This window comes from Micromys minutus, assembly GCF_963924665.1.
Source record: "Micromys minutus genome assembly, chromosome: 19".
Lineage (NCBI taxonomy): Eukaryota > Metazoa > Chordata > Mammalia > Rodentia > Muridae > Micromys > Micromys minutus.
In genome coordinates, this window is record NC_137954.1 from 25,458,822 (window position 1) to 25,484,200 (window position 25,379).

Genomic DNA, 25,379 nt, shown 5'->3' on the forward strand with positions numbered 1-25,379 from the left:
GCCTACATTCCTCCCAGGGGAAACTGAGCCTCAGAGTTAAAACCCAAGTGTTAGTGGTATATACAAGCAATCAGGCACGGGCCAGGGTTACTACCAGGTGCCTACCATTTCAAGCCTACCTAGAGGCTCTTTTGATGTGCTGGTAGACTCCTGCCTGGGCTTTGCCCACAGTCGTTGGAAACCTCAGTATTTTCTAGTCAACTTTTGCAAATAAAACACTTCGGGGATCCTTCCTGTTCATTCCAATAACCTAAAACCTCTCCTCGGAGAAAATAGCCGGCCTCAAACAAATGAAATTCTCTAGGCCGCTTTCCCCAGGATAAGGCAGGCATCCGAATGGAAAAAAAGGGGCCGGCCAGGGGTCTCCTGTCAGCTCCCTGCCCTGTGAAACCCAGCAGGCCTGCCTGTCTTCTGTCCTCTTGGGGCTGTCCAGGGGCGCAGGCCTCTTGCGGGGGAGCTGGCCTCCCCGCCCCCTCGCCTGCGGCCGCCCTTTTCCTGGCAGGACAGAGGGATCCTGCAGCTGTCAGGGGAGGGGCGGCGGGGGGTGATGTCAGGAGGGCTACAAATAGTGCGGACAGCTAAGGGGCTCCGTCTCCCCTCTTCACATCCACTCTCCAGCCGGCTGCCCGCCCGCTGCCTCCTCTGTGCGTCCGCCCAACCTCGTCCACGCCGCCACCATGAGCCAGGCCTACTCGTCCAGCCAGCGCGTGTCCTCCTACCGCCGCACCTTCGGCGGCGCCCCGGGCTTCTCGCTGGGCTCCCCGCTGAGCTCTCCCGTGTTCCCTCGAGCAGGCTTTGGTACCAAGGGCTCCTCGAGCTCAATGACATCCCGCGTGTACCAGGTGTCGCGCACGTCGGGCGGGGCCGGAGGCTTGGGGTCGCTGCGGGCCAGCCGGCTGGGGACCACCCGAGCGCCATCCTACGGCGCGGGCGAGTTGCTGGACTTCTCGCTGGCCGACGCGGTGAACCAGGAGTTCCTGGCCACGCGCACCAACGAGAAGGTGGAGCTGCAAGAGCTCAATGACCGCTTTGCCAACTACATCGAGAAGGTGCGCTTCTTGGAGCAGCAGAACGCCGCGCTCGCCGCCGAGGTCAACCGGCTCAAGGGCCGCGAGCCGACTCGGGTCGCCGAGCTCTACGAGGAGGAGATGCGCGAGCTGCGGCGCCAGGTGGAGGTGCTCACCAACCAGCGCGCCCGCGTCGACGTGGAGCGTGACAACCTGATAGACGACCTGCAGAGGCTCAAGGCCAAGTGAGGGTCCAGCGCTTCCCAGATCTCCCTCCCCCATACCCATCCCCCTGCAGGCACCCCCCCCCCCCCCGCGCGCGCCCGGAGCCTGAGACCCTCTTCAGCCCATGTTTGGAAAAGGTCATGCCCCGGTGTTCGCTAAGTATAGGTGGACTCCGGATCTTTCTGTTGCTCCTTCTATGGTAGGCAGAAAGAAGAAATGGGAGACCTTGCCTATGTGCACAGTGGGCAGCTAGCTGCCTTTGAAAGGATGCTAAGTTGCTGGGGTGAAGGTGTGGCGGTAACCATAACCAAGGAAAGGGCCAGGCCACAGTCAGAGGGAGAAGAGAGGCTGATGGGAGCCTGGAAGGGCTGGGAAGAGCAGGAGGGAAGCCAGGCAGTGGCTGTGATGAGGTTCAAGGGAGGAGCAGAAGGAGGCGAGGGAGAGCTTGACTCCTGGGCCTAGCAGAGGCAATGCTATTGCACTAGGTAAATAGACAGTGGATAAGGGCTATGGCCTGTCCACCATGATCCAGTAAAAACGGCTGAGTAATCAGGATATGGGGCCACACCCCTGTAATTCCAGCACTTGGGAGGATGATACAGGAGAATTGCCATGAGTTCTAGGCAAGCCTGGGATACAGAACAATCACAAGGCCAACCAGGCCTACATAGCAATATTTTTTAAAGGACTCCATATTGACGGTCCTGTTTCTGTTTACCGAAATGAGCAGAGTCATCTTCCTGCCACCAAAGTCACAAACATTTATTTAGCTCCTACATGGGTCAGGCTAAGCCTGGGAACACAGAGGTGGATAAAATAAAAACAGAGTTCCTAACCCCAGGGGAGGTCAGTCTATCTGGGACATAAGACTTCAAGGGTGTGGCTCCAGGGTTGAGACTGAGCCATTTCCTGCCCCCCGTGGGCGGGGCCTCTACCGCTCCCCCCCCCCCTTGTTGTTTCTACCTAACCAAGCACTAAGATTGGTCCTTGTGTCCTGAGCTGGCTCCTGGATAGGTCCCCCAGCCAATAGTTTTCTACAGCTCTGTCCCTCACTATGTGTCTGTCTGTCTGTCTTGGCTAGGCTACAGGAGGAAATCCAACTGAGAGAAGAAGCAGAGAACAACTTGGCTGCCTTCCGAGCGGTGAGCCATCGTCCCCAGCGGTCATCTCTCCTTTCTATCTTTCTCTGGTCCCCACTTGAGCTGTTCCTGACCCTGACATTGTAATTTCCTCCATCCAGGATGTAGATGCTGCCACTCTAGCTCGAATTGACCTAGAGCGCAGAATCGAGTCACTCAACGAGGAGATTGCATTCCTTAAGAAAGTGCACGAAGAGGTACCAGGGCCCTTGGGTAATGGTGAAAGCAGCCAGGAGAGGGGGTGGGGCTAACTCTAAAATGGGGTCTGCGTGGAAGGTGCTTCGGGAGGGTGCAGAAGGAGACTGAAACCCAGCCGTGCCCTGCAGGAGATCCGTGAGCTTCAAGCCCAACTTCAGGAACAGCAGGTCCAGGTGGAGATGGATATGTCCAAGCCAGACCTCACAGCTGCCCTCAGGGACATCCGGGCTCAGTATGAGACCATCGCGGCTAAGAACATCTCTGAGGCTGAGGAATGGTACAAGTCCAAGGTAGGTGGTGGTCTAGCCTAGGAACTCTAGCACCTGTCTTCCTCTGTCTTCACGCAAAATGCTTCCTGTCCTTGCATCATTCACTGAGTAAGGGGAACCTAGAGTCGCCATACTCCCTTGCCTACACTGCAACCTTAGCTCCGTCTCAGACCCTTTCTCTGCCCTCAGGTTTCAGACTTGACTCAGGCAGCCAATAAGAACAACGACGCGCTGCGCCAGGCGAAGCAGGAGATGATGGAATACCGACACCAGATCCAGTCCTACACCTGCGAGATTGATGCCCTCAAGGGCACCGTGAGTCCCTTCCCACCCCCACAACCTCAGCTTCTTTCTGCCTGCAGCTTGGCACATACCCTCACGTTGTGACACTTTAGGCCCATTACAGACCCTCTGGGGGCCTCCAGACCCTCAACACAGAGAGATAAAACCAGATGGGTGAACTAAGGAATCAGATGAGTCCTCCGGGTGTCTCCTTGTAAGGTTGGATGACGGGCATAGATGTTCCTTTTTAGGTGGTTTGTTCTAAATGGCCACGTAAGACTTTACTAGAGCTCAGGGTTCCACAGCTAAGAAAAAAGCCTTTGAGGGTTCTTCTACCTGACCATGATCACGTGGAGGTGCCTCCAACACTGGGTCTCATTTCCATCCGGGTTCTCTAAGACCCTCCCTCCTAGACATGCTCTGAGCATCGCTTTGACTTGGACCTCCTCATCCCTTGCAGAACGACTCCTTGATGAGGCAGATGAGGGAGCTGGAGGATCGCTTCGCCAGCGAGGCCAGTGGCTATCAGGACAACATTGCGCGCCTGGAGGAGGAGATTCGGCACCTAAAGGATGAGATGGCTCGCCATCTGCGGGAGTACCAGGATCTGCTCAATGTGAAGATGGCCTTGGATGTGGAGATCGCCACCTACCGGAAGCTGCTGGAGGGCGAGGAGAGCAGGTGAGGGGTTAAGTGTTGGGTTGGTGCTGAGAGCCCAGGGAACAGGGTGCTGAGAGCTCAGTCCACCCCATATCTCAACAAGACCTGGAAACAGTTTTATACAAGAGGCCACCCGTTCTGCCCATTGCAGAAAATTAACGAGGGCCACCTGGGTAGAGCACGATGTAATTAACAGCTTTTTTATTTAAAAATGAGAAGTGTAAGTATTCCCTTATCCACCTTTAGAATTAAGAATCCACAGCATAAAATCATATTTGGCAATCAGTAATAAAATATTACTGCCAGTCAAGGGAGCCATGAAAGCAGAGTGGGAAATGATGAGGCCAGAAGGGGGCGGGGCTAGAGACAGAGTGGAGAGAAGGGGGCGGGGCTACAGACAGAGTGGAGAAGCAGGAAGCAGGAAGCCTTAGAGTGGAGGCTAAAGTGAATACACATACAAACACAGCCACTTATGCTCAAAGGAAAAGACACACATGCTGTGCTTGAGCAACCCACCCAAACTCCAGACATGAGAAACAGGAGTAGGACCCCGCAGTGGTGGTACATTTCTTTACTCCTAGCACATGAGAGGCAGGTAGTGCCTTTAAGTTCAAGGCCAGCCTGGTCTACGGAGTGAGTTCTAGGACAGCCAGGGCTATATAGAGAAACCCTGTCTCAAAAAAAAAAAAAAAAAAAAAAAACAAAAAAACCCCCACAAAATCCAAAAACAACAAAGATCAACACACACACACACACACACACACACACACACACACACACACACACACGGGGGGGGGGAGAAAAAGATAGGGAGAGAAAGAGAGAGAGAGAGAGAATCCTGTAAGTGAATCTTCTGGAAGACAGAAATATTATGAATCTTGATTGTACTGGCAATTACATGGGAGATATACTTCTGAAAACTCACTAGCTGTACTCTAGCATTTTCGTGGTATGTAAGTTTAACGTCAGTTTAGGACAGATCAATTATGCCAACCAATGGTACTCTTCAATACTCATAAAAAGCATGGCAGCATGTCTAGGCATTGACTCATAAGGAGAATTCAGGGTTTTTGTTTCTTTTGGCCTCATACAAGGATGGCCTTGAACACGCATTCCTCTTGTCTCCATTTCGTAAACGATGGGACCTAAACAGGCTGCACCACCATGCCTGGTTCAGGTGGTGCCAGGGACTGAACCACAGCCTTGTGCATGCTGAACAAACTACCTACCAACCGAGCTCCATTCCCAACCCCTGCATTTTGTAGAACGTATACCTAACACAATATGAAGGACCTTTTAGGGTAGCTAGAGCCAGATCCCCTCTTCTGGACTAGGCCTGAATGGCTAACTTCCTGGATCTGGCCTGCCTGGGCACAAAGCAGGTTTTACAGCTACTGTCCATGTCTCCCTTAGTGCCAGGAACAAGGAAGGTCTGGGGGCCTGGAGGGTGCAGTAGGGTCAGTCATGCCTGAGGTCAGAATTAGAATGAGTGAACTTTCTAGAAGAGGAAATTTCTGGGGCAGCTAGAGTTGGCTCTTGATCTGTGCATTGTGAGTAGTAAGAGTAATAGCGTCAGTGGGGCTGGGACAGCTGGAAGTGCTTGGGGGAGAACCAGCCTAAAGAGTGATGAGCAGGATTTCAGGGGAGATTTGAGTGTTCGTAACCCTCTGGGGACATGGTCTCTCCCTCTTCAGGATCAATCTTCCTATCCAGACCTTCTCTGCTCTCAACTTCCGAGGTGAGTGTGTGCTGGATGGCAGGGGTGGGCTGCAGGGATTCAGGTTGGGTAGCCCAAGCCCAAGGAGAGAAGGATGGAGCCCTGGAGCGGGCCAGGCATGAAAGAAAGAGAGAGAGGACTGTAGATCATGCACCGAGGTGCTGCTGGTGCTGCCGGTGCTGCCTGTGCTGCTGGTGCTGGTGTTGGTTTGTGTTTTATTGTGCTGACTACATCCCCCCAGCCTTCTGGATTATTGGTTCTCAAGAATCAGATATATCCTGAATCCCAGACTCTGGAAGCTGCAGGGGTGTTCCCCTGGCAGCAGGAGCATCTCTGCCCAGGAAGGTACCCCTTGCTCATGAACTGTCTGGAATGCTGCCAGAGTGCACTTGGCATACCATTCTCGGGCTGTTTGTGGAGTGCCCTATTTGTGGGAGCAAGATGTTGGATGCACATTTGGGAAAAAAAAAAAAAAAGAAAAGCCAGATTTCAGCAAAGCCAAACAATGAGGCGAACGATCTTTGAGGGCACCCTGCCATCCTGACATTAGTAATATGCAGATCAAGTGGCTTTCCAACCCCAGAGAGCAGGAAAGCATTCACTAATGATACATTAGGAAAGCAAGTTGGAGATCTTGGCAGCTTCTCCTTTCCTAGATCAAACCTTTTATATCTTCGATGTTCATTTCCATCAGGAAAAATACAAGATGTGCTCCATCGAGTCAAACGTTCATTACAGGCTAGTTGCTTGCTAAGGGACTCATGAACGCCAAACTCCCGACACCATGAAACTGATGCGACCCCCACAACGAAACTCAGACTTTTTTTTTTTTTTTTTTTGCTTATTTGTTTATTCAGATACCAAGTATGTGTTCTGCATATAAAATCACTTTTGCTGCCCATCAGCAGCTCTGAGCCACAATAAGGGAAGTATCATGGCTGCTGGGTCCCAGAGAGGAAACTGAGGCACAGTAGGTAGGGTCCATGACTCAGTGACCAGCTCCTGCTTCATTAAGGTATTAAACAGCTCATCCTGGAGCCTGTAAGTTCCTCCAGCAGGTCTATAGGACTGGGCTTTGGGGTTGTCTTTGATGAGAGTCCATTGATGTATACTTATTACTCAGGACTCTTCTGAAAACCCAGAGGTGGAGAGAGAGCAAGGTGAGATAAGAAACACGAATACAGTCCTGGGCCTTGGGTCCCTTGCTATTACCAGCCCACAGTACAATCTTTTGGTTCTTGACGCCATTCCCTAGCTCTATAGAATCATCTGTTGGATGCCAGGTTCGAGAATGAGGTCTTGAAGAAGTCAGATGGTTGTCACGAGGAAGGTGAAAATCAGCTAGTACTGGGAGCAATGCAGCCTAGGGTGGACCTCCAGTCACTGTGCAGTTTAGGTATGAACCTGACCAGGCTGAGCATGTGGGTCTATTACAGAAACCAGCCCTGAGCAAAGGGGTTCCGAAGTCCACACCAAAAAGACAGTGATGATCAAGACCATTGAGACCCGGGATGGAGAGGTGAGTGGTGTCAGACCCCTTGTCCTTAGGAGTAGTGAGGGTGTCTGACAGCTGAGTGTCTTTCACCAGCTTGGTGGCTTCCAAACCTGAATGGGGGTTGAGTGGGCCATGCTGCCTTGGGGTAGAGTAATTGGGGGTGAGTCTCTTCTTAGCCAGCAGTGTCTAGATTGGCTTTCTCCTCCTGTTCAGGTCGTCAGCGAGGCCACACAGCAGCAACATGAAGTGCTGTAAGCCAGGAGTCCAGTGACCTGGCCCCGTCCTCACTGCCTCCTGAAGCCAGCCTCTTCCACTCTCCGATGTCACACCCAGTCACTTTTCTCCACTCACAGCCTCTGAACCCTCCTCACAGATCACCCCTTTGTGGTCTTCATGCAGCTCAGCCCCAGGAAACCCCTCAGCTGCCTCTGCAGACCCTCCCGTGAGCTCTGGCTATCGGCAGTTAGCAAGCCTGGCTCTTAAGAGAAAACCTAGAGTCATGACCCTTTCCCTTTCGTCTTTGTGACCTCTGGCTTAGGAGAGGGTACCAGAGAGGGTATTGGGATCTGCAGGGTCAGGGCAGAGCTTTGTGGACATCCCTACATTCAACCCCAGCCTGAGTCAGAGACGGAATGAAGCCTCAGCAAGCTGAGATGGAAAATGGGGCCTGAAAAAAAATGTCCTCATGGCCCCTCTCTTTCCCATCCCAGCCCAGAATGGGCTTGGAAAGCAGGGGCTGTAAGAGGGAACTGGAAGGTGCTAGATGTGAGAGCAGGGGATACAGAAGGAGAGAGGATGGGTGAGAAGCTGGAGAGAAGAGAGAGGCAGAGAGTGGGCTCAGGTTGGTGGGAGGGTACCACCTCCCCTGCCTGCCCCTCCCACCGCAGGGGCCCTGGACAGAAACAATAAAGAGACAAGCACAAACCTCCATGGCCCCACCGTCTTGACTGTGTCTTGGGGGCCCTGGACCCTGTCACACACCCCTACCCTGGAATGGATGGTGTCAGCCTCTTGTTCAGCTAGACTGAGGGGTGAGCATCCGGGCGCTGCAGTCTGGGTGCAGTCTGGAGAGCATGGGTGTTGGAGAAGGGGCTTCTGTTAAAAAGCCATAGAGCCTTCAGTCCAGTCTATCCCCTTAGGTTTCCTATTCCTTAGTATCATCTGGGCAACTGGGTGAAGGCAGGGATAGGGGTCAACTCTTCTACGGACTGTCTGTGGAGGACGTTCCCTCAGGCCTGTCCCCTAAGATACCAGTCACTTTCCACGTACTTTTTTAACTGGCCCCAAACCCAACCATCCAACTTTGAACTCTTGCGCCTCAAGCTTCACTCTAATGCCCTTTAACCCTTTCTTTAATGCACAAAAGCCAGTCCAGGCAAAATGAACATTGTTCACAAAAGTGCAAAGACAAGACTTTTTACTCGGATTTTAAAAAGCTGAAAGACTCTTAAGAGAAAACGTCAAGCCACCATACCTTTCATCCATATGCAATTCCAATGAAATTCAGTCTCAAATAAAATACCAAAGGGAGCCAGGGCAGGTGTATTGCTTGTAATCCTAACACAGGCACTCAAGAGGTTGGGCCCAGAGGACTTCAGGTTCGAAGCCAGCCTCTGCTTCCTAATGAGGCCTGTGTGAAAAACACACAGGCTTCAAGGGGAGCTAGGAATTATTAAAGAAATGAGAAATCAATTGAATAAAACATGTATATGTATAATGAGGCCATGATAACATAGAACAATGGTTCTCAATCTTCTTAACTCTGAGACCCTTTAATAGAGTTTCTCATGCTGTGGAGAGCCCCCCAACCATAAACTTATTTTTGCTGATATTTCTTAACTGTAATTTTGCTACTGTTATGAATCATAATGTCAATATCTGATATCTGACGCCCACAGGTTGAGAACTGCTGATTTAGAACTTTTTTTTTTTTTTTAAATAAAAAGGAATCGCCTAAGACATAAATGGAATAAAACAGGCTTCACATATGGATGGGATGCTGGAGTATGTTTGAGGAGGCATCTAGGTCTATGGGGAGAGAGACTTAGTCAACAGAGAATTTGGAGACAATTGAACAACCTAAAGGTCTGGGGGTGGTGCATGGAATTTATCTCTCTTCCCACTTCTTCCTAAGACGTGTTTCAAATCAAAGGGGAAAAAAAAAAGAACATGATATAAGTCCTTGGACCTGAGGTTCATTGTTGCTCCCCACCCCATATCTAAGTGACTGGAAGAGTATGGAAGAATATAAAAATCAAAATGATGATGAGTTCATACCAGTATAGACGAATGACTCTAATGAGGCTATAATATTTCTATCGGTCATCCTACAGTAGCTTTGCAAAACTGGCCAAAATCCTCTTCCCCCTCTTTTTGGATGCACCTCTGTTTTTACCAGCCCCCACTTTCTTGAAGCAGGTCCATTGAGAGGATCCAACCCAATCCCCCACCGCTGTCCCCTGTGACAGACGTGGAAATGACCCCTTCATTCCTATCTCCCACATGCTCTGACAGAGTCAACATTATAGACAAACTCTAGCAAAATGTGGGCTAGAATGACAGTCAGTGTCTATACACAGGACCAGCAAGGTGTTGTCCACCTTTGAAAGTCGAAGATGGGGGGGCTGGAGGGATGGCTCAGTGGTTAAGAGCACCAACTGCTTTTCCAGAGGTCCTGAGTTCAGTTCCCAGCAACCACATGGTGGCTCACAACCATCTGTAATGGGATCCAACACCCTCTTCTGGTGTGCATGAAGACAGCAACAGCATATTCACATATATAAATAAATTTTTAAAAGACAGAGAGAATATGTGTGCTGACTGCTCTGGAGAACCCCTGGGGTGAGGGTGTGGCTTTAGTGGTTAAGGCTGCAATGGCAGGGGTCCGAAAGAAGTTTCTAGAGTCCTGCTGTTTCTTCTACACCCTGGGTGAATTATGTGCACTCATCTGCTCCACACAGGGCAAAAGGACGAATAGGTCAGGGGAGGGGGTTAGCCTCACTGTCCTAAAAGAACAGATCAGACTAGGCCTTAAGATTGGGGGAGCTGAGGGTCCCAGATTCAATCAGGGAATCTTCTTCCCAACTTCATTCCAGCTCGCCATTTGTGGCAGCTCTTTGGAGGCCCCCCCATTAGGGAATGCTCAGAAGGTAAGTCTTTTCTTCATTCACCTGTAACTATAACGTCCTCTCCTCAGGCAGGATGCCATTGCTGCCCTCCACACCCAAAGGGAACACTCTGAGGACAGCTCTTCTGAACCTGCTCCCATGAGCTAGCAGTGACCCAGGGAATGGACAAAGCAAACCACAGACGGTTTGTGGCTCACGTAGATTTTGTTTCTCTAGAATCAGCTCTTCAGTGAGCTTCAGGTTCCCAGTGGCTTCCTCGGCAAAAATGTCTCCCCGCTCCTTAAGTTGCTGTGGGATTTTCTACAAGGCTGCACAGCAAGAAGGGAACAGACTTTTAGAGGCTTCCCACAGTCCAAAGGCCAGGTTCAGGCTGGCTGGGTTCTCTCTGAGGAGGGGAACAGGAAGAACTCTAGAGGCATCTCCATCTCAGTGGGCACCCTCCTGTCCCATCTGTCCACTCTGGCTGAACTCCAGCCCTGGCCTCTGAGGTCAGTCCTTCCCCCTCCTTCCTCTCTACACAGCTCACCAGAGCACAAACACGAACGAGTCAGTGACCTTTGATTCGATATGGAAAAATGTCAGCTGCCCAAGGACTGTTTTTATCTGTTTTATTCACTACAATATTCCTCAGACCCCCAAAGTTTATACTTGGTACCCAGTAGATACTCATTAAATATTTAAATACTTCTTGAATGAATACCCACTGGGCATGTTTATTTACTTTTCTCTATATTAAATATTCACTAGGGAGAGCTGGTAGCACCCACTTCTTCACCAACACAATGGACATTTACTGAGTTTCCCCTTCACCCTATGTGCACATAAGACTCAGGAGTCAAAAGGTGGCTCAGCACTTGAGAACACTGACTGTTCAGGGAGAGAACTGAGGTTCGAGTCTCAGCACCCACATGGAAGATTATAACCATCTATAATTCTAGTCTCAGAGGATACAACGCCTTCTTCAAGCCTCTGTGGATACTGCATGCATGTGGTACACAGACATACATTCACAAATACTCATACATATAAACAAAAATAAAATTAAAATAAATAAAATCTCAAAAAAAAAATTTTTTTTAAGTCTCAGGAGGAGCCAGGCTCAATGGTTCCTAGCACTTGGGAGACTGAGGAGCATAATGAATTTAAGACCTGACTGTGCTACACAGCAACTCCCAGGTTGGCTTCTCAAAACAAACAAATAAGCAAGCCAAACAGCTTAGGTAAAATGTTCCTTGGCCCAGAGAGGTGGCATGATCGGCCAAGGTCACACAGCCATCTACAGCAAAGGAAGACAGGGCCTCTGGGGCCCAGATATCTTTCCATGACACCACAGACTTGTGATCAGAAGGCAGGGCAACCTGGCAGTACACTTTCTCAGCCTGGCGCCAGGATACAGGGCACCATGAGGCCCATGCTGAGGGACAAACACCTTTCAGCCAACTGTCTTGAGCAACTGGCCTGGCAGCAGCCTGACCTTTCCAGTTGTCAGCTGGTCCAGACTGGTCCAGGAGAGGGCGCCAGCCACCAGCAGGGGACTGAACCTTCTCTATTCAGGCCCATAGACCCTTGGGAGCAAGTCAAGAGATACCTCTGAATGGACCTAGTAGGCAGGATACAAGCCATGTTCCAGGCTCTGTGCCAGGGCCTTTTAAATAGTTAATATTCATTTTAATATTTAATATAATTTAATACCATCACACATAGGTCAGACCGTGTAATTCTTCTTCTCAAAATCCAGAGATGCCCTCCCAATTCGCTGAGAATAAAACCACCATGACCTGCAAGATGCTGGGCCATCTGGCTTTTTCAAGCTATGTGATCCATTTTATCCTGATGCTGTGTTCATTCCCTCCAGGCTTGCTAGCCTTCTGGCTCTTCCTAGTATCTGCCAGGTACATCCCACATGGGCTGAAATGATCCTGCACAGCCCTGTGCGATCTTTCCTTCCTCATCCTTTTAAAGATGGGTTCCAGAGCTGCTGTGGAGGCGACTCCAGTTACCCTATATTATTGTTATTTATTTAATTTATTTTGAGACAGGTCTTCTCTGTTTAGCCAAGACTGATCTCAAACTCCCAATCTTCCTGCCTCAGGCGCTGGGATTACTGGCATATACCACCATATTGATCTAACCACCCTATCGTAAAGCACACCCCCAGCCACATTTGTAACCCTCAGCACTTGCTGAGTCATCTACACTAAAGTATTTCTCTCCATCTCAGTCTTTACCTTTTCTTTGTTGCTCTGTCAAGTGTCTGTCTTCTCCAGGATAAGCGACTTCAGGGGCTGACATCTATGTCTGTTTTGCTCATAGCTCTGTTCCTGGTCAACAAAATGATGCCAGCCTCATAGGAAGAACTCAAGAATGTTTGCTAAAGGAACAAATACACCCCTAGTGTGGTTACTCCCATGCACAGATGAGGAAACCAAGATTAAGAGATGCTAAGTGATTCGTTCAAGGGCACCTGGCTCATTTATTTAACCAGCCAACTAGTCAATGAGCCAGCATTTACAGACTATCCACTGCATTCCCTGTAATGGTGAGGCACGGTGTGAGTTAAATGGCTTTGAGTGATGAGCTGTGTGTGAGTGTGTGTGTGTGTGTGTGTGTGTGTGAGAGAGAGAGAGAGAGAGAGAGAGAGAGAGAGAGAGACAGAGACAGAGACAGAGAGAAAGCATGTTTGTGTAAGACAGAGAGAGAGCATGTGTGTGTGTGACACAAAGAGAAAGCATGTGTGTGTATGACATACAGGGTGTGTATGTATGTCTGTGTGTGTGTGACACAGAGAATGTGTGCAACACGGGGAGAGAGAGTGTGTGTGGATAGGGGGAGGTGTACAGGTGTACCCACCCATACATGCGTGTGTAGAGGCCAAAAGATGTGGAGCCTCTTTTCTGTTGCTCTTCAGCTTAGATCTTAAGACAGGCTCTCTCACGGAATCTAGAACATTTTCATTCCAGTAGGCTGACTAGCTGGCCAGTGAATCTCTAAGATTCATCTGTCTCTGCCCCTTAACACTGAGGTTAGAGATAAGTGTCACCCACCAGGATTTTTACAAGGCTGCTGGGGAGCCAAACACTGGCCCCTGCTTGCACAGTAAGCACTTTACCACTGAGCCATCCTCCTCAGTCTGACTGTGAGCTTAAAAACAAAATAAAACAGTCGCTGTTCCTTTGTTCTTGGTGTTCTATGTCTTATGCCTTCTCCCACATTTTTTAAAAAAGCCTTTTCAGAATTCAACTTACATTGTAGAATTCAATTCATCATTGGAGGTTGCCAGGGACTAGACAAGGTGTGGCTAGCTACAAAGAGGGTGCACACGTGAATATTTAGGGCGAAGGAACTGCTTTGTATGTTCCCAGGGTAGAAAATACACAATTTCATGCATTTGTCAAAAACCAGAGGCCTGCACATCACAAAGAGTCAGCTTTAATGTATGCAAGCTACATGAAAAGACATTGCCTAAGGCTCGTAATCTTTATGGACATAATTCAGTGTTTAAATTGTTTCTTCTGTACTGTGCACCTGGGAATGCATGCTCATGCACTCAATTGAGCACTCGAGCACACACACACACAGTGATGCACACACACATACATATACACATTTTGACTTCAGTATCCCAGAAAGAAGGTGGTTGGTTTATTTAACTAACCAACAGATGAAGAATACTCTTCTTCATCTCTGAATGACCCTGGCTTTCAGTCTTTCTCAGTGTTTATCCCTTGGCAGCTCAAGGTCAGTTCTGGATCTGTAAAGGTGTGTGTGTGTGTGTGTGTCCTTGTCCCCAGGAGCTTATCTCTGCTGGACAAGAAGAACTTCTACATTATCCTCAAAAAACTGTGCAGGTCTCAGGCTAGACCCACCAATGGCTGACCTTTGACCTCTGACCTTTATGTGTAAAGCCTCTCTACCTTGATCTTTTCCCTGCCCTTCCCTGTTGATCTGCCCTTCAGAGTGAGTACAGCTGAGAAAAGTGGGCATCTGGGAAGATGGTGAGGGCCTGCAGCCGTGTCGAGTGGCCTGGGTACTCGTCTTTACCCCTTGTGTGTATATACAATCTCCACAAGTTGGACAAAGAAATTTCCAAAGTTTGAGATCCCTGCGTTGAGAATGGAATCCTTACCAACCCAAGCTTTTGTCCTTAACCACAGTTCAAGCCGAAATTCCAAACCCCTCTGCCCTCTCTCTCTCTCTCTCTCTCTCTCTCTCTCTCTCTCTGTGTGTGTGTGTGTGTGTGTGTGTGTGTGTCCCCTTGGGGTTATTGTTACCGGTTCCAATCCTGGCCAATGACCCTTTCTATAAATGAGGGCAAATTGAAAGAGGAGGAGGTGGTGGCGGTGGTCTATTGAGTGCAGGACCAGCTGGGAGCTAAAAGTCCACCTGAACTCTAGGCTATGGGTCTTGGTGCTTACCAGCTGTTATGGAGGTGGGGGAGAGGCCACCGGTCCCTCCTGCTGCAGTCTGTTCACCTCCACTGGGGCCTGTCTCTCCATGTACCTCTCAGACATCTCCTCTGGAGGGTTCCTCTTCCTCTCCACCGACCTAGTGAGGCTGGGGCGCAGGGGGCCAGAAGGAAGGAAGCCGGCCTAAACCTAGGAGTAATTCGACTCCCCAGATTTCACAAGCTGGGGGTGGGGGTGGGCAACACACACGGTGGGGGAGGAGATTCTCTTAGGCAGGCTCTGGCGATGGGGCACTGGGAGAGAGAGGAGCCACATGGAGTCCAAATCCCCTCCTCTGCTGCCCCCTCCCTCCACTGCTCATTCGCAACCCGAGCCGGGGGCCCTAAAAATAGTCCCCGAGGCGCAATCGCCGGCCGCCCTGGTGACCTTCTGGGTAGCACAGGCTGAAAGCGGGCGGGCAGCAGGAAGGCCGGCCGCCGGCCCCACCGGACTCATCTCTTAAGGCACCATACCCCCTGGGGTGTCCCCCTGGCCTCCCAATTCTAAGGTCCTTGTCTCCCTAGTCCAGCTCATAGAGGCCATGCAAAAAGCCCGGGCCACGCGAGGCGAGGACGCCAGCACGAGGGCACCTCCTAGCCCCGGGGTGCCCCCGAAGAGAGCCAAGGTGGGGGCCGGCAAAGGGGTCCTCGTCACCGGGGCAGGGGCCGGGGCGCCGGTCTTCCTGCGGCCCCTGAAGAACGCGGCGGTGTGTGCGGGCAGTGATGTGCGGCTGCGGGTGGTAGTGAGCGGGACCCCCCAGCCTAGCCTCAGCTGGTTCCGGGATGGGCAGCTCCTGCCTACACCGGTCCCAGAAGCCAGCTGCCTGTGGCTGCGGAGCTGCGGGGCACAGGACGCCGGCGTGTACAGCTGCAGTGCCCAGAATGAGCGGGGCCAGGCCTCCTGTGAGGCTGTGCTCACAGTGCTGGAGGTCAGAGGTAATGCGGAGGTGGGGCCTGCCTGGCAGGGCTGGGGGCACCCGGGATAGAGACAGCTGCCCAGGCCATGTGATGCAGGTTGCAGTCCCTCACCATCTTCCCAGGTGCCCAGTTTTCCCTGCTGTGCTCACTCTGAAGGGCAGGCAGATCAAGGGAAAGGCAAGAAAAATGTATCAGGGTAGAGACGCTTCCCACATGAAGGTCAGAGGTCAAGGGTCAGCAGTTAGTGGGTCTAGCCTGAGACCCACACAGACATCTCGGACAATAGTGCAGAAGTTTTTTCTAATCCAATAGCGAAAATAATAGAGAAAAGCCCCCTGGAGAGAATCGAATGCTCCAGTGACAGACTTGAGACCTAGTAACCAGTCACTCAGACATGTGTGCATGTCTAAAAGACAGACCAGTTCTCCTGTTCCAGGCCACGTGGGAGAAGGATGGCCAGACCTTCTCTCTTTCCGATTAACACTGAGACAAGGATTGTGCGGTCGGGACTAGGCAAAGAGGAAAGGCTCAGATGTATATGAACAGATAGAATTGAGGTCAGCAGATAGAATTGAGGCTTAACATGAGAAGTGGCTATTTGAGAATCCACACGTGTGTGTCCGTATGTATTTGTGTATGTGTGTGTGTGTGTGTGTGTGTCAGGCATTTGTGAGTTGGGGGAGGCACTGAACTCTCGTGGTGTTAATACAAACACACAGCGCTAGGACAGATGTGGGTGGTGTTGAAAGCCTGTGAAACACATTTCTCTCCTGACATTCCCATGTGAGTAATCAGAGGACACAGACTCGGAATGTTTTGGGCTGGTGCTCTGGTTCTAGTGAAGGTGGGGTTCTAGGCTGATGTACTGAGGCAGAAGAGGAGGGGTAGGAGCCTTCGTCTTGTATGTCCTGATGTAACTGGTGGGGATGTCAGAACAGCTAGATTGTCCTTGGGTCAATCTGGGGGTTTTGTTCAGTCTCTGAATCAAATGGTTCTCTAAACCAAAAACAGGCTTAGACCTACCAAACTTTGGGGGGGAAAAACATGGAATCCTGAGGGAGTAGGTTTCACTTGGGGGAGATGGCAAAGGGCTGGAGGCTGAGAGGGAGTGCCGCTGTTTTGGTCATTTTCTAGAGAGACATCTCATTCCACTCCATGGTACAATGTAAGGGTTAGTCTTTAGGATCTGGGGAGGAAGTCCAGGGATGAAAGACCTCGGCGGGTGGAGGGAAAAGGGTTGCACTGGAATGTGATAGGGGAAGCTAGTGTTGTCTCTTTTGGTGTCTTCTCTCCCCAGCATCACCCTGCCCATTTCCTAGAGTTATTTTGTGGTCCCGGGGCCCAAGCTTCCAAATGGCCTAGAAGCTGCCAGTACAAACTGCTTTAACCTGGGCCTGGAAGCTGGAGCATGTATTAGAAAAAATTCTGAGCTGAAGGAATAGATTCTTGTAGTTTTTAATCTATCTGTAATCTGGAGTAAAAGAAGCTGAAAACAAACTATAACTTAAAGATTAAGGTAGGTAGATTAATAAGAATACAACTGAGAGGAAAGAGAGAGGCAGTCAGGAAAGAAAGGGACAGAGGAAGAAAATGGTGGTGCTTGTTAGCTGTTGGACAGGTCCACAGAGAACTGCAGCTCCAAGTACTTCCTTGTGCAGGTGAGAACAGTGTGCACCAGAGAGGAGGGAGGTCTGCCTGAGAGAAGGGCTAATTCTGGCATGTCGGACTCAGCATCCTGTTTGATTGGTGATCTTGGGCCTCTCTACTACTCAAGATGTTCTCGGAGAGGGAGAGATGAAGGAAGGGAAGGAGACGAGCAGGGTCATAGTATTAGCTGCTAATCAGTTGGCCTGGTCTGTCTGTCATCTGTGAAGATGCATGCATTCTCCCTGCCCCCAGCAGGACTGTTTCCTTGCTGCTGTTGAATCAGGGTGGTGTGCTAGATAGGAGTAGATGAGCATTGACTGGATACACCTAGACATAGGGGTACAGTCTCCTGGCTGGGGCCGTCTTGGTGAACATCAGGGGTAAAGGGCTCGGAGTGAAGAAAGGCCTTGAGTGCCGTGGGGCTGGGTTTAAAGTCTCTGACATTCACTTTAGACAGGAAGAGAAAACAGCTGAAGCACGTCACCTTTGAGAGCATGTCTGTATATACAGTTACAAGGTGGCAGAACAGTTCTGCCAGGGGCTGAGGGGTGGTTTTGGTGATATTGGAAGGTTAACTAGATGAGTCTGGCTTCTTCTATTGCCCATCCTTCCTGTCCCTGCTCAGTGACAGCTCTGGGTCCAGAAACTGAGCCAATAGCTCGGCATTGCTCAGACTTCATAGAAAACACTCTTGTTTGGAATCAGCAGCACAAAGATGCAAGGAACTCGAGGAAGCCAGAAGGGACCTGGCTGCAGATGGAAGGAACAGTTTGCTGGCCATGAATGCTTTTTGGCTGGGAGAGACAGGGTGGTATGAAGGTTCCTGGCACTTTAGAAGCTTGGGATGTTAGTTCAGGATGGAAGGGTATTGGCAAGACACTGAAAAAATAACTCTGCTGCTGGATGGGAGTTTTGTAAGATGGGAAAACTTGGGTGGCAAAGGCAAAGGGTTTAGAGCATTGAAATGGGAAATAAATGAGGGAAAACGGCAGAAATTTAGAATGCTAGCAAAATCCTTAAATTCGTTAAGATGTGGTATCTTGTTTAATGATTTAACCTTTCAGATTTCCTGATTGCTGTTTGGACTTTATTAATATATAAGACAGCCGGGATTCTAATTTGCCCAAGGTTGAAAGGCTTGTAGGTGAGCTATCAGGGTTAGGTCTGGAAAGCCGGGTCTCTGAGTCTGTGTCCTCGTCGCCTGTCCAAAGAGAAAGGTGCAGGAAGAGTAAGCCAAGAGCTTCTCATGCCCACCTTTCTCCTGTCAGTATCCCAGTCCTCCTCCACCTGCCTCTAGCATCCTCTCTGGGCATCTCTTTGGAAGCATCTGGCTCCCATCCTTACATGGCTCCTCATTGAGTGACCGGAACAAGTGGTACCCTCAGATCATGGAGCATGTGTGACTTAAGAGGAGGCAATGTATGGAGCAGCCGAGGGAAAGGACAAGCAGGGGAAGCTGGTGTGTATCAGCTGAAGTTTTACAACCAGGACCTGAAAGGTGTTTATCAGAAAGGCTAACATTCAACAGATGGCAATGAACCATCTTGGATACCTGAAGGCATGGAAGGGAGAGGTTAGAGTTAGAGTGTTTAGGCAGGAAGAAGAGGAATCCACCAGAACCTCCAGGAAAGACTGTTCTATAGTTATCATCTTCCCCACCTGGACTTGGAATGTCTGTATTAAAAAGCCATGAGAAACTACTGTGGAATTGGAAATGGGAACAGTGTCATCGGCCATGTGTGCATATCACAGCAAATGCCAATCAAAGAGAAGAGGAGGGGCCAGAGTAGAACCATAGAGGAAACCTGGGAGGAACAAGAGAGGAGCAGAGAGGCCTCCCTTGCTTTGCTGATCAGAGCAAGGCCTCCTTAAAGATCTGGGCAGAATGGGGGGTAGTCACTTCTCCAGCGGTTTTTTTGGGAATGAGCTGGGGCAGAACAGAGGAAGAAAGATGGATGAAAGCGGCTATACTAGAAGACTCACCATCTGTTCCTTACTTCTTACCTATTGAAGCTCTGTGGCTCCTTCCTGTGTTTGTCAAGTGCCTCCTAAGTTGTTTTAGGTGCCTGGGGTACATGACCCGGGGATGGGGAATGAGGAGGATCAGAAACTTTGACCTCCTAGGGATTAGTTTCTAGCAAGGAGAGACAGACGATATGAGACAGTATGAGAGTAACAGAGCTTCGGGGGAAGGGGAGGAGCTGAGCGGAGGGGGCTGAGGAAAGAAGAGTGGTTGTGTGGCTTCGGGGACAGTCGGCCAAGCTGCGAGTGAGCACCCTCCAGCTCAACCCTTCAGGCTGCGGCACAGACTCGGCAGGAACATGAGATGCTGCCAGTCGCTGTTCAAGCCCAGCTGTGCCATCACTCACGCCCGCTACCCATTGGTTATTTTTGCTGTGGAATGTGCCAGCCCCTCGGATTCTCCTGGGGAACAGGGGCTCATGTTACCCCCTCTGTCCACTCAGCTCCTCCATCTGTGAGCTACTGTGTTTGTGGGGTGGGGTGTCTAGGGTCCTCTGGTTGGAACTAGTATGGGTGGACAAGTGTTCTATCTTAGTGCACTTCCTCAAACATGCGTCTCCACGTGTGCCGAGATATGTACATATGTACTCAGATATGGTGACACGTGTCTTTAATCCCAGCGCAGAAAGGCTGAATTTGAGGACAACCCAGTCTACATAATGAGCTCCAGGCCTGCCAGGGCTATAAAATGCGAGCCTGTCTCAAAACAAAAACAAATAATGACAATTAAGAAGGGGCTCTCAAATATAAACAACTACAGGAGCTACGGAGGGGAAAAAAAGAAATAGTAATTGCTGTCAGCATCTGAATGTAAGTGTATTGTCTCACCCTAAATCCAACCAAATGCATTGGGTCTGTGTCTGTATTTACTTCATGCCAAGGTTTTAAAGCAATAAGGTCAGGAGACACACCAAAGAACTAGCATGCAGTTCTTTATGACCTAACTGTCAATAACCCAGTCCGAGAATCCAGGTTCCCTCAATTTATTAGCTTTGTGACCTGGGCCAAGCAATGGCTTTGTGGGACAAGTAATTGCTTATGGAGATTAAATGAGTTACTCCCATAAAGTCCTCAGCATAACTTAGCCCAGTACAGACCAGACCCAGTACAGTACTTATTACTGTAGTCATAGCTGGGCCTGACACCACCCAGTGCATGCTGGGATGAGACCTGTAGGGATACAAGTTCTCTTAGCCTCAGCCACCTGTCAGTTAAACAGGGATGGGAATACTCCTAAGAGTTTCAGGCTCTTGCCTTTGTTTTTAATGAGCTGACATTTGTAAGGTACCAGGCCCCTGGCAAACGCTAATGAAACCTAGCTACATCATTATCAGGAAAGGAAGCTGGAACTTTGTTTAGACACAATGTGTGTGCATGGTGCTGAATAAGATGGGTTGGGCAGTGGGGGAACAGACCAGACCAAAAAATCATGTAAGTCGTTCACTTGTGGGAACGTGAGTTGACTTTATTAGGAATATCTGCGAGTAACCTTTACCCGCGCCGGGTATGTTTGGACCGATGGGTGGATGGATGAACAGACACGGATGGATGGATGGATGGATGGATGGGAGGGGACATCGCAAGAACATCCAGAAATTAGAGCCAAAAGAGGCAAGCCCTTTTTGAGGAACCTGGGTCCAAGACAGCTTGTAGTCCCAACCCAAGGACCTTTGCGCTGAGCATGACCTAGGCGCCCCCACCCGGTGCTGTACCCTGAAGTGAGTTGGGTGCTGACAGTGAGCGCGTGCGCATGTTTGCGGAGTACGCCAGCGAAGATGCTGCTGACCTTCCATAGCCAGCCTGCAGAAGGAAAGGGGATGCGGCAAGGAGGCCGCCTCTCGCTGCCTACGAAAGTGGCCTGACCAAAGGCTACAGCACCCCTTTCTGTGCCTCAGTTTCCCCATGTGCCTGGGGCCCGAAAGGCAGATGTGGGGTGGGGGTGCGGGCTCTCAGAGTCGGGAGGTGTTTCGTGGGAGAGCTGGAAAACAGGCGAGTGCTGTCCCAGGGTGGGCAGAAGGGCTGGAAAGGGAAGGGTCGCCAGGTGGGGCGCAGGCTGGCGGAGGAAGGGCGGGCTCTGGGCGCCGCCGCCTTCGTCTTACCCCCACCCGGGCTCCGGAGGCCCGGCGGCTCCTTCCGCCACCCGCACCGGCTCCTGCCCGCTCCCCAACTCGCCCCCGGCCCCGCCTCCGACTCCGCCCCGCCCCCGCCTGTCCCCTCCTCGCCCGGCCGCCGGCCCGGCCCCCTCCCCCGCCATGAAGAAGCTGTGGGTGAAGAAGCGTTTCCAGGTGAGGGCTCCGGGGGCGGGCGGCTCCGGGTGGGGGCAGGAAGGGCTGGGCGACCCGAGGGAGGGCGGGTCACCGCGGCTAGGCCCAGGGGAGGGGGCGATGGAGTAGCGCTGGCCCCACCCCAGCCCTGCAGAGTGGGGGCGACGGGCCGGGCATGTTCCTGGGGAGGGGGCGCCCTGGCTGGAGACTGGAAAGCATAGGCCCCTCCCCGCGCTGAAGGGCAGAAGCCCCCATCAACCTCAACCCCCTTGACCCCTGGAGGCCCCGGTTGCAGCCTCAGCACGTAGCGCCCACTGGCTGCTTTGCCATCTCACCCACATCCAGCCTTGGCTTCAATCCCCGCCCGGCTTTTCCTGGGCCCCCCACTCTGCAGCCTTCGGTATTCCGGAGATCCTGAAAGCAAAGCGCTTGGATTCGCGCGGAGCTCAATAAATTTTCCCAAGCTCTGTCCTCTACGTACTGGGGCCTCCTTCCTGCATTAGCGAGAGATAACTTTACCCTTTGCTAGCCCCTATCCTGCCTGCTTGACACCTACCCCAGGTATCTGCCCTTCCCCGCAGCAGGAATCTGTGTCCTCGGCCCTCCATCTCTATTAATCCCAGCGCCCCCACACCATCTTCCCTCAGTCACGCTGACTTCCTTGTCTCCTCCCCTGTATCTCTGGGCGTGCTGCTCTGACCCCAGGCTGATTAGGAAGTACTAGGGTTTGCTCTACCGCTTAGCTTCCTTTCCTCGGCTCCTCCCCAGAGCCCAGCTGGATACCCTGGAGGAAGGAGAGCTGGGCCATTTGATTAGGGCAATCTAGTGGCTCTGGTCTCTGTGCCCTGGCCGCTGGTAGAGTTCCTGTTTGATAATAGATTGGAATGAGAGGTATATGGGCTCAGGAGCAAGCCTCCCCCTCAACAACTCATTCTGGCTTTTCTCTTTCAGAAAACCGGCCATTCCCGCCGGGCCTTTGGCCGACTTACCCATGGTGCGTGGACTTCTGGCTGCTGTAGCACATGCCCGCTTCTCTTCTTGGTCCATGTCCCTTCATGAAGCATTATGACCCTGAAGATAGCCCATGAGATGTGGAACCCCCTCCCCATCTATCCATCCCCAAGAAGTCCTAGTATTTGGGAAGGGGCTCCTTAGCACACCTACCATGGGCCTGGGCTCTCTGTTGTCCATCTGTGGGACCAAGTGCCATGTCTGGCAATGATTACATGGCCACTGCTTGTTTTGGTACTCAAAGGGAAACTGAGGCACAGAACATGATGGACTATAAGATACTGAAAAGTGCCCAGGAATCTTTATTCCTAACCACAGCATTTTTTGAGGACCGTTCAGTAGTGGAGGAATTCCTGGGGGAAGATGGCTGCCACAACCCAGTGCAGACAGACGGGAATGCATTTGTGCAAACACCGTAATAGAATTTGGGCCTGACTCCTAGTTAAGGAACCAGCCCTGAATCTGTGGCTGGGCACAAGTGTGTATGTGTATATATGTGTGCGTGTGTATGTGTGTGTGTGTGTGGCTAGTGAGAGAATCAGTAAGTGCTAAGGGTACCAGAGCCACTGGGCAGTTGAGATGACAGACAACCTAAGCATTTGGCTCCCCAGTGTTGGTACATCCTGGGCCGGTCTCCCTCACCTCCCCATCCCACAGAACATCTCTGGTGTCCCTGGACAGCAGGGACCCTCATGCCTCCCTATGTTCTGCCTGCCTCCCGTGCCCCATCCCACAAACACACTGATAACTGTCTGTCCACATCTCTCTCCTGCTGCTCCTATGGAAGCGAAGTTTTCCGCTCCTGCAGAAAGCAAAGTTACGGTAGGAAGCTGGCTCCTGCTCTAGCCCCTCACTCCCCTCCCCAACCCAGTCTGGGCTTCTCCTCACACTGCCTCAGTCACACCCTGGTGCCTTCCGGCTGGTTTGGGGTTCAGGACAGCCTGGTCCTGCTGTTGTTGGTTGCGTGCCTTGACAGTACAACTCTGAGGTGACTCCTCTTTGTTCCTGGGATACTGGAACCTAGACTTTTTGAGCCCTGCGGGTTAGGGTCTTGTTATGTGGGATGCTACTATTCAAGACCTTAATCTGTTGTGGACATGGAGAGGGTGGATGAAGCCCCGGTAAGCCATTAAGTGGGTGGGGGTGTCCTATTTGAAAGGGTCCATGGAAGTAAGAGTGAGCATCCGGGGGATGAGTGGTCCAGAGATGGAGACAGGGCACTGGAATGGGAGGGGCTACTTCAAGCATCCCAGGCTGGACTAGGGGATGTCAGAAGCAAAAGAGAGTAGATTGGGTCCTGGATTCTCCCTGTAGTTAAGATGGAACTTGCTGTGGGGGAGCCAGGAGGCGACTAGGGAAGAGTTGGAGGCATAGGGAGGAGGTCCCTGCCCACACAGACCCCTTCTTATCCAGACTCGGAGACTGCTGAGGATGACATCAGCGATGTGCCGGGGACCCAGCGACTGGAGCTTCGGGATGACAGGGCCTTCAGCACCCCCACGGGTGAGCTTTCTGGGTTCTCCAAGAGCAAGCAGACTGGCTTCCTCCAAAGGGTGCCTCTGCCTCACTGTGCTCCTTTCTTTAGGGGGTTCTGACACCCTGGTGGGTACCTCCCTGGACACACCCCCGACCTCCGTGACAGGCACCTCAGAGGAGCAAGTGAGCTGGTGGGGCAGCGGGCAGACGGTCCTGGAGCAGGAAGCGGGCAGCGGGGGTGGCACCCGCCCCCTCCCAGGCAGCCCAAGGCAAGCACAGACAACCGGGGCCGGGCCACGGCACCTGGGGGTGGAGCCGCTGGTGCGGGCATCGCGAGCTAATCTGGTGGGCGCAAGCTGGGGGTCAGAGGATAGCCTTTCGGTGGCCAGTGACCTGTATGGCAGCGCGTTCAGTCTGTACAGAGGACGGGCGCTCTCGATTCACGTGTAAGTAATTGCCTCGCCTGGGTCCATACTGTCTCATCTCACCATGCTGTCCTGTGCGGCCCCATCACTGCTCCACCAGCCTCCACCCCAGTCTTCTCTGCCTCATCCATCTCTGTGCACTCCATTCCCCACGCCTAGCCTTGGCTACACTCTCTCCTCACACCACTCCCACCCACGGCTCCCGCTCCCACCTGTGCCGTCTTCGTGGTCTTATGGACCCCCCTCTGTCCCTTCCACATCCCCTCTTAGAGCTCCAGTTTGCCAAGGCCCCTCTCCTGCCTCGCCCATGTAGGCTCCAGTTGTCCTAGGATTCCCCCCCCCCCTCAGAGGCCCCCTCCGTGCCTGCTGTCTCAGCAGCTGCTGCCTTTTCCTCTCCCTGCACATTCCTGTTCCCATGTGGGCCTTTTTTCTGGGAGGAACAGAACCTTTCTGCACGGCAGCTCCCAGGAGAGCAGGAGAGAGCAGGGGAACGAGACAGCACCCAGGAGAGAGAAGAGAGCGAGGTGGTCAGGGGCAGCTGGGACAAGGGGCCTGTGGAGGATGTGGGCTGTGGGGGAGGCAGCGGATTGAGAGACGAGGAGGGGGTGGAAATAGGGAGCCGGGTGGAGGGGGGAGGTTGGAGTAACAGTGGTGGGGGTGTGTGATGATTTCATGGGACCATACCTGAGGATGGCTCCATGGCCGATGTGGTAAGGGGATAGATGACACATGGAGGTATTGGCATGAGGTATTGGAGCCGTTTTTGGAGATTTGTGGAGTGGTAGAAATGGGGGGAGGTGGTTGCTATGTCAGAAGTGGGGAGTTGCTGGTGAGAGACGTGATGGGATATTTGGGGAACTGAAAGGGGGCTTGATTTATGATGGGTGTGGGTGTCGGGTGGACATATGGAAGATAAGCAAGGGGCCCTAGCAGGTTGTTTAAGAGTTGTTCTTGGAGTGGTTAGTAAAGGGCAAACAAGAGGCCTAGGGCAGGGCAGGGCCCTTGGGAGCTTCTTTGCTTATCTTATTGCAGGGTTATCAGGCACTCCTTCC

At 51.7% G+C, this 25,379-nt stretch overlaps 2 protein-coding genes across 5 annotated transcripts in view; both read left to right on the forward strand.

Moving 5' to 3' along the window:
* The first annotated feature begins 578 nt into the window (after nt 1-578).
* DES (desmin) lies at nt 579-7,920 on the forward strand. The gene is made up of 9 exons (XM_080933074.1): nt 579-1,252; nt 2,314-2,374; nt 2,473-2,568; nt 2,698-2,859; nt 3,028-3,153; nt 3,581-3,801; nt 5,475-5,518; nt 6,934-7,016; nt 7,206-7,920. Exons 1-9 carry the CDS (start codon nt 678-680, stop codon nt 7,245-7,247), a joined length of 1,410 nt encoding a protein of 469 aa, XP_080789200.1. The 5' UTR covers nt 579-677; the 3' UTR covers nt 7,248-7,920.
* Nucleotides 7,921-14,974: 7,054 nt separating this feature from the next.
* Nucleotides 14,975-25,379, forward strand: part of SPEG (striated muscle enriched protein kinase) — a 54,803-nt gene continuing 44,398 nt past the window's right edge. For 2 of the 4 annotated variants that reach the window (XM_080932994.1, XM_080932997.1), the window contains exons 1-4: nt 14,975-15,500; nt 23,219-23,248; nt 23,840-23,929; nt 24,012-24,171. In XM_080932994.1, coding sequence (XP_080789120.1) covers nt 15,107-15,500; nt 23,219-23,248; nt 23,840-23,929; nt 24,012-24,171 — 674 coding nt within the window. In that variant the 5' untranslated portion in view covers nt 14,975-15,106. Of the gene's footprint in view, nt 15,501-22,366; nt 22,410-23,213; nt 23,249-23,839; nt 23,930-24,011; nt 24,172-25,379 lie in introns of all 4 variants that reach the window. The other 2 variants (XM_080932998.1, XM_080932995.1) reach the window with 2 other exon arrangements.

What these genes read in the sequence shown, in the direction of transcription:
- DES (XM_080933074.1), top strand. Translation starts at nt 678, where the DNA reads ATGAGCCAGGCCTACTCGTCCAGCCAGCGCGTGTCCTCCTACCGCCGC. An exon ending in AGGAATGGTACAAGTCCAAG is followed by an intron (nt 2,860 to 3,027) that starts GTAGGTGGTGGT and finishes CTCTGCCCTCAG; the next exon opens with GTTTCAGACTTGACTCAGGC. An exon ending in TTGAGACCCGGGATGGAGAG is followed by an intron (nt 7,017 to 7,205) that starts GTGAGTGGTGTC and finishes CCTCCTGTTCAG; the next exon opens with GTCGTCAGCGAGGCCACACA.